The sequence below is a fragment of the Theobroma cacao genome, chromosome 3, assembly GCF_000208745.1.
Source record: "Theobroma cacao cultivar B97-61/B2 chromosome 3, Criollo_cocoa_genome_V2, whole genome shotgun sequence".
NCBI classification, from domain to species: domain Eukaryota; kingdom Viridiplantae; phylum Streptophyta; class Magnoliopsida; order Malvales; family Malvaceae; genus Theobroma; species Theobroma cacao.
In genome coordinates, this window is record NC_030852.1 from 6923480 (window position 1) to 6932154 (window position 8675).

The window sequence follows — 8675 nt, forward strand, 5'->3', positions numbered from 1 at the left end:
GTGCGATAAGCCGTGCGTTATATCTCATAATCTGATTTTTCTAATTTCGTCTTCGCACAAATACCCATTTATATCTCATTAGTTTTACATCATTTGATGTACGGACTACAGGTCCAAAAACTTCACATTTTGCAATTAAATTCAATTTCACTTTGATTACGTCTTTCCACATTGGCCAATAATTTATATAAGTTAAAGATCCTCATTTTTCTTTCATAATAGTGAGCTCTATATTATATACAAAATATCGTCGATGTTTATTTACTGGTTCCATCTTTTCCCATCATGACATAATTGATTGAGATCTTTTCATTTTTAATGATTTCAGGTACCTGAATTTCTTCTGAAATTTTTCTCAATTATGTCAAGGGTCTCTTTTAGAGTTTCTACTTCCTCTTTTGGACCATCTTAAATATTTGCTCCTTTTTTTTTTTGAGGATTTTATCTTTGGAACCAATTGATTTTCACGCTTCTAGAGTGCCTTGTCTTACAGGGACATAAATGCTAATAGGAGCATTTGCAACTGGTATATAAGATTTAGTTATTCCCTTTAGGTCAGTAAATACGTTTGACAACTGATTTACTATATTTTGCAAAATAATTATCTTTTGAACTTCAAGTTCATATTGTTTTGTGCAAGGATCAAAACTAGATAATGATAATTTACTGTAAGAAATTTCTTCTTTCAGTTGCTTATTTTCTCCCCCTAATGTTGGAAAAATTGTTTCATCAAAATAACAATTGACAGACTTTGTCATGAATAAATCTCCTATTGATAATTCTAAATATTTAATTACAAATGGATATTTGTATCCAACATATATTCCTAACGCATCTTTATGCGTTATGGTAGAGCAATTGAAACATATACCGCACATTCAAAAAATTCTTAGATGGAAAATATTTGGTTCCTGACTATAAACCAATTGTATAGAGAGAATTTATAATAACTCGTTTGGCCTTATGCATACAAATGCTGCTGCATCCAAAATGGCATGCCCCCAAGTCAACATTGGGAGTTTGAATTTCATAAGCTTGCAATCAGTTGGAAGTGTTTAATAAATAATTCTACTAAACCATTTGTGTATAAACATAAGCAATATGTTGTTCAATAGTTATTCCAACTAATGTGCAATATTAAAGGCTTGAGATGTATATCCACCAACATTATCAAGACAAATAATCTTGATTACATAACCAGGAAAATGTGCTTGCAAATGAATGATTGCAAATGCCAAATTGCAAGCTATAACAAGCACACATGTGACTATCTAGTCGATGCATCGATTAAAATCATAAAATATCTAAATGGTTCACAATATGGATGTATGAATCCACATATAACCTTGAATATTATTCAAAAACATAGAAAATTTAGTCCCAACTTTAGTTGATGGTAGCCTTATAATTTATTTGCCTTCAGAGCAAGCAACACATAAATTCATTAGATTGAAACATCTTCTGGTTTTTCAATGGATGATAAATTTTGAATCTTTTTTTTTTTGCATCATTATTGATCCGGGATGGTCCAACCGATCATGCCAAACATTAAAATCATTAGTAAACTTCTAGTTTACTATAAGTTTCAATTATTCTAATATTTGTATAGTTTAATTCTGAGAACAAAGTGAGTAATTTTTTTTTCTTTCAATACACACTTTCTACTTGATATAATTGTAATATAGAAGTATTAAGTGTCTCTTTCATTCGTTGTCTCAATATGATATCTATTCAAACAAATATCTTTAAAACTTAATAAACTTCTTTGAGACTTAATAGAAAACAATACATTCTCTATTAATTTTAGACTACCAGATATTGAATTATCTAGTAGTCTAATAAACAACTATTAGCTCTTCTGGAGCCTTCAATTAATTTTAGACTACTAGATATTTAATTGACTTTGGCTTTTTTTTTTCGTTGGCAAGTAGGAAAAATATTTCTTGTCTTTAAATATAGTGTGTGTTATAGCAATATCTGCTAGACATATATTTACATTATTGATCTTAGATCCAACAAGATCAATATCTATATTTTCTTCAATAAAAAAATATATACAATAAGAAACTTGCAAGTTAACATAAAAGAATAGTAAATATAAAATTAAAATACATAATAAGAACATATCATTTAAATATAATGAAAAATATTAAAGTATCTTCATAATATAGTTATACTAAATATACCAATTACAATTAAGTTCATTCTCAGAGATTTCTATTACCAATCATGTAATCAATTCTTTTTTCAAAATGGACAAATATCTCGATGTGCTATACCAACTTGGCCATGATTAAAATTATTACAAGATGTTTTAATTTTCAGTGATGCTTGATAAAATTTAAGACGTACAATAGGTACGTGATCAATGATTTTTCATGCCACATCAATAACAATACGTTTTCTATATTTCTTTTATTCTTTTCATTATTTATCCACTTCTTGTGGGTTACAAGTATTCATCCACTTTTTGATTGGTTATCCACTTCTAGTGGGTTAGTGGTTTAAGGTATCCATCTACTTTTTGTGCGTTGAAAGTATTCATCTATTTGTGGTAGGTTACAAGTATATATCCACTTTTGGTGGGTGATCCACATGTGATGGGTTATCCACTACTGGTGGATTATACATTTTTAGTAGGTTACGGCATTCATCTACTTCTGGTGGTAAATTGTCCATCCACTTCTGATGGCAAAATTATCCTTAAATTCTGATAGTAAAATTATTATCCACTTTTGGTGGCAAAATTATAATTAGAATTAAAATAGTGATAGTGTAAATTATTATAACGGCCTCTTCGATATCCATGATTATAATTATTAAATAATGTGGCATTCACTTCAGGGAATAGATAGATTTATGACCATGATCATAATTATTAAATGATGTCGCATTCACTTCAGGAAATGAACAAATTTATAATTTGTTTTATTAGTAACTCGTTTGTCACATTCACTTCAGGGAATGGACATTATGATTTTTCATTAATAGCTATATAATAGCAAATTCACTTTTCAATTAAGAGATAGAATATAATATGTATTATATGATAGTAAAATTCATATTCAGGTTGATTTTAAGAAAATAGAAATACTAAAGAGATATCAAATCATTTATCTGATTTTGTTACAACAAAAAATTAAAGACCAATCATTGAAATCCTTTTAAAGCTTTGAGATGATGAAAACAAAGTACTAGCAACACTTACCTGATTTGCTAAAACTATAAATCAAAACTGAATCATTGAAATCCTTTTGAAGCTTGAAAATGATGAAACAAAATAATTTCAAAACTTGAGAGATTAGAGAGGATCGTACTGATAACGTTTTATGAAAAATAACTTAAAAGAATAAATAAAGATAACTGAAAGAACAATTAAAAAGAAGAAAGAAAGTATTTAGGGAGAAAAAGAGATATTATTGAAGTGTATATATACAAATGAATTGAGGAGACCTATTTATAGGTAAATAACTCTATTATTTTGATAGAATTTACAAGATGAAAATAACACTTAAAGATTAGATGGATTAGATCCTAATCCAATCTAATTTATATCAAATCTAGATGTAGATAAAATAAATAGATATTCATAAAAATATTCATAACAATGAAATATTTGTAAGACATTGCATTCTGTCATACTTGAGAAATTCTGGTCCGAACAAGGGACATAAAAAGAGTCCATCCGTTGGTAGATAACAATTATTGGTCCATGGTGTAGTAGGAGTGCCCAATTTTTGTATTCATGTTAAGTCAAAACCCCTTTGGAAGAAAGACAGTGAATAGGACAAAGGATTCCATGTTGGGAAGAATGGTTAGGGTAATGTAGTATGGATAACTCTCTGCTACTTCTTCGATGACTCCCACTCTTCATCTAGGCTTTGGATGCCAACAAAGTTTTAGGCATCAAAATGGGTGATAAGACAGACAATTAGGACCACCATTTGAGAATGAGAGCTTGCTTTTCTTGCAGTTTGGTCCACCATAAAGCTTCCATCATCATCATCACTGTCACATACTCCTTTCTCACCTCTCAACAACCCCATATGACATTCCCACCCATAAATATCAACACTCCTTTATTCTCTCACCATTCTTTACTTAACCATGTGTATTCCCTTGGTAATTTCTTGTTAACAATGGCAAATCTCGTGTTTACTAGAGACATCACAACCGACCTTTTAAAGCAACAAAAAACAGCCAGGTCTAAACAGATCAAAAGTTGCATCAAAAGCAAAAAAGCTGAGAAAAGTAAAAGCAAAAGTAATAATTACAACCACCAAGATCCACCCAATCCACCCAACAAGAACATGTGGAAAGGTATCCACCTCAAAGTATAAATGAAAATGGAAAAGAAAAGAACTGGTACAATGGGGAATTAGGGGGGGAAAAGAAAACGATAAAACCCAGTTGGCACCTAATAAAGGAACATTAGACGGAGGTCCAGCATACAACAAGACCGCCACCAAACTTAACATGCTAATTATGGACACAATAGAGCAGGGCGAGGGATAACCCATGTAGCAATAGGAGAATACGGTATGGTGGTCGGCCTGAGCTAACTTATCGAGAGTCAGCTGCATCACTGACCTTATCAGGCTGTGCATCCAGTTGTTCTGGCAAACTGGAACGACGTAGTTCCTCAATTCGCATTGTCACTTGAGACATGGAGGGGCGTCTATCAGGGTATTGAGCAGCACAATCTACAGCAAGTTGCAAGAGTTGAACCATCTCTTCCTCCACATTCTGATACCTGAGGAGCTCAAGATCAAAAACCTCAGAAGTCCATTCCTCCCGAACAACAGACTGCACCCATCTTGGGAGGTCTATTCCTTCCTCATTCAAGACCGAGTGCGTGGGGGCTTTCCCAGTTAATAGCTCCAAAAGCAACACACCAAAGCTGTAAACATCAGCCTTTTGAGATACTTTGCGGGGGTCAGTCACCTCTGGTGCTCGGTATCCAGCCACTCTATTGGGAGTTGAGGAAGGCCCTACAAGGTGTGCTAGCCCAAAATCAGAAACTCGAGCATCATAGGACTTTGTGAGGAGGATATTTGACGATTTTATGTTTCCATGAGACACGTTAGGGCCTTGAGAGTGCAGGTATTCAATTCCACAGGCAGCTCCAAGAGCAATTCCAGATCTAATGTCCCAGTTCAGTGGAGTCCTTCCTGCTCCTTTGTTCCCTAAATCCCACAAGTTAAAAAAGTGAGAATAATGAAAGAAAAATTAAACCTACATACAGCACTATCACTCCAGAGAATATGATGGAATCTCCAGAAATAGCTGAAAAATGATGACAAACACTTGATTAAAAGATAAATTCTGCTCAAAAAAGAGAGAGGTAAATGGCAGAAGGACAAGACCGATGCAACATCATTGACCTAAGAAGAATGAATACTATATGAAATTGAGTATGTTCTAAAGAAGCAATGCAGATATACTTTAAATTCCACTCATTTAAGCAACCTATTTAATCGGTGTTTAAATGATAAAAGAACTATAGTGGAGTGCAGTTCATGATTATCTTCAAAAAGGATTTGAGTCTAAGAGCTAAACCACAACAAATAAGAGAATAAAAAAAAAAGGTAGAAACACAAAAAAGACTCAGTAATCATCGAATGGAAATGATAACAACCATTCACCAACATAAAATCTGCAAAAAGAAAAGCAATAAATGATCCAAAAGGGACTGCTCTGAATTAAACAAAAAAATTGCTCACCATGCAAAAGTGCAGATAAGCTTCCCATGGGCATGTAATCATAGACAAGGAGCTTCTCATCCCTGCTAAAATAGTAAGCTCGGAGAGGGACCAAATTTTGATGATCCATAGCTCCAACCCCTTCAATCCTATCCTTGAATTCCCTCTCAGAAATAGTCACATCCTTGAGCCTCTTAACAGCCACTGCATTTCCTCCTTCCAACACTGCTTTATACGCTGTTCCAAACGTTCCTTTACCTAAAACCTCAGCAGAAGCTCTCAACAAATCCTCCAAATCGAACACTCTCCCCGCATTCCCAAAGAAAACCAGCTTCTTAGCTCCGGCCCCATTGGTTTCACCTCCTTTCACTCCACCACCACCCACCATGGCCGCTGCTGCTGCTGCCGCCACCGAAAACCCATTTCCATACCCACCATTCTCCATTTCCCCACCTGATTTCTCCCCAGGAATCTCCAACTCTTGATTTTTAATCGAAGCAATGTCAATTGACCTCGTTTTCTTGCTACTCTTCTTTCTACATAAAATCATCAAAATCATAACAATCAATAGAAATCCCAGCACAGATCCAATCACAATACCAGCAATGGCACCCCCAGACAACTTGCTTTTCTTCTTTTTCTCTTGTTGATTCTCATCCGTTGGATTGGCAGGCTCACTTGCATTGCCAACAGCAGCAGTAGCAGGGCAAGCCTTGTCAAGTGGCTGTCCACAAAGCAAATTTCCCAGAAAAGCACTGGACCCATATTTCTGTAACTCCTTTGGTATAGACCCGTTCAACAAATTATTTGACACATTAAACTGATCAAGATTTTGCAAAGAACTCAAATCAGGTACCGACCCAGAAAGACTGTTGCTATCAAGAAGCAAAGTTCTTAACCTTGTCAAATTGTTGAACCCAACAGAGATTTCCCCAGAAAAATTATTAACGCCAAGATTTAGCCTCACTAAATCATGAAGGCCAAACAGGAACTCCGGGATCTCATCCGAAAAACGATTCCCTTGCAAGTAAAGGTTTCGGAGATTTTCACAGAGAGAAAGATCCGAAGGGAGTTGTCCGGTTAAGGAGTTGAGACGGAGACTCAGAGTGCGCAGTTCAGTCAAGTTCCCGAAAATGCCGAGTGGGAGTTGGCCAGAGAGTGCTACACCAGGTAGCCTAAGCACTGTGACGCGGTTCCGCTCGCACCTGACCCCAGCCCACAAGCATGGACTCTGGTTGGAGATGTTCCAGAACAGGGTTCGGCCTCCGACCGAGGAGCGAAGCGCCAAAAGCGCTGCTCTGTCGGTGGCAAGATCTGGTTTGGTTACCTGGACTAGGACAAAGAAAAGAATGGCAATGACAAAAAATTGGGTTTGCATTTTCTTGTTGGTTGCCGTTGTTTGTGTTTTGCTCAAGACAAGGAAGATAAGGATTTGATAATGCGGATAATGAAGGGTGGATTGTACCCCTGTTTTGTTCTCTTGTTTAACCTGGGGGCATTGAGGGTACAGACTCCAGAGGGAGAGAGAGAGAGAGAGAGAGAGAGAGAAGAGAGAGGAGAAGAAGAAAGAAAGAAAGAAAGAAGAGAGAGAGTAGTANAAGGAGAAGAGGAAGTGTTAATGCGAGAGCATTTTTTCTGTGTGGATTGGTGAAGAGTGGGTGAGTGGTGATGGCAAGGAAAGGAATACAAAGGGAGAGAGAGAGAGAGAGAGAGTGTAGACGATGGCAAACCCTAGCTGGTTGCTGGCTGGGTCAACCGGGTTTCCTTTCTGCTTTTTGTTTGTTTTTGCCTTTGATATTTTTCTTGTCTTTTTATTTTCTAAATGCTAGATAATATTTTAATTAAGTTGTTTTATTTATTTATTTATTTTGGCTATGAATAAATAAATAAAAGCATTTTTCAATGCGGCTGAGTTAGTGGGTATGGTTTTTTCCTTTTCAGTATATTTTATTGTTCTGTACGGGGAGTTTTATTTTGGCTGCCCTTTCTTAATTTGGAAATGTAGCACTGTGTGTTTATTATGTTCAACCCCTCCCCTCCCCGTCCCACTAGAAATTCCAACAACAAGTGATGGATTTTCTTGATGGAATAATTTGTTAAAATTAAGTCTTTATTTTTTTTTGAAAAAGGAAATTCGAATTCATACTTTTCAACTAAGAAATCACACATTACAAATGTTCAGGTGTAAGTTTTTGTACTCTTTAAAATTGATAATTTCAATCCAATCAAATAACGGTATTAAAATTTTTCCTTTATCTATACTAACATGATATTTGATTGTGTTGACATAATATTGAATATGATAATGTGGTATTTAAGATCCAAAACTAAAACTCAAGATCAACATTTAATTATGTATAATAATTATTTTATTATTTTTAGATATCACATCATCAAATTTAATGTTATGATAATACTATTAAGTACCGTGTCAACATAAATAATGTAAAAATTTTAATACTGTTTATGATGAACATGATTTTATTAATTTTAAAAAGTGAGAGGACTTATAAATTATTGTATAAGAATTAATTGTAGATAAAATTTAAAGATTAATGACGTAATTTTATTAATCAAACTTGTTGCATTATGATACGTTGGGTTTTGGTCAGCACAGGGTTTGGTTCTGCCTTTTAGCTCACTTCTGCTAAAAAATGGTAAACAAACAAATAAATAAGGATTTTTACAAAAAGGAAAGAAGTGAAATTAAATAGAAATAGCACCAATTAAGCAAATTAATGTACTCTCAACTTTTTCATTGACAATTTTTAATTAATTGTTAGAATCTATGTAACTAGAAATTAAAATCAGCATTAAGTTTTTTTTTAATTGGCTAAAGAATGATATTATAAGGAACTACATGTACATAACTACATATTCAATTGACACTTTTTCTTTTTCTGAATAAATAAAAATTGACATGTTTTATATGTAACTTTTTTTTTTAATTTGGAAAAAAAGATTTCAACTTTA

The 8675-nt window shown here is 34.1% G+C and overlaps 1 protein-coding gene across 1 annotated transcript; it reads right to left on the minus strand.

Annotated features, from left to right (window-relative positions):
- Positions 4208-7264, minus strand: LOC18604389 (probable inactive receptor kinase At1g48480). Its single transcript, XM_007036848.2, has 2 exons — positions 5724-7264; positions 4208-5186 (listed from the first exon to the last, which is right to left on the minus strand). Exons 1-2 carry the CDS (start codon positions 7078-7080, stop codon positions 4564-4566), a joined length of 1980 nt encoding a protein of 659 aa, XP_007036910.2. The 5' UTR covers positions 7081-7264; the 3' UTR covers positions 4208-4563.

Bases quoted from the DNA above. Each gene is read 5' to 3' on its own strand.
- LOC18604389 (XM_007036848.2), bottom strand. From the start codon at position 7,080: ATGCAAACCCAATTTTTTGTCATTGCCATTCTTTTCTTTGTCCTAGTC. The intron at 5,187-5,723 runs GTGAGCAATTTT...TGTGGGATTTAG, and splicing joins CTTATCTGCACTTTTGCATG to GGAACAAAGGAGCAGGAAGG.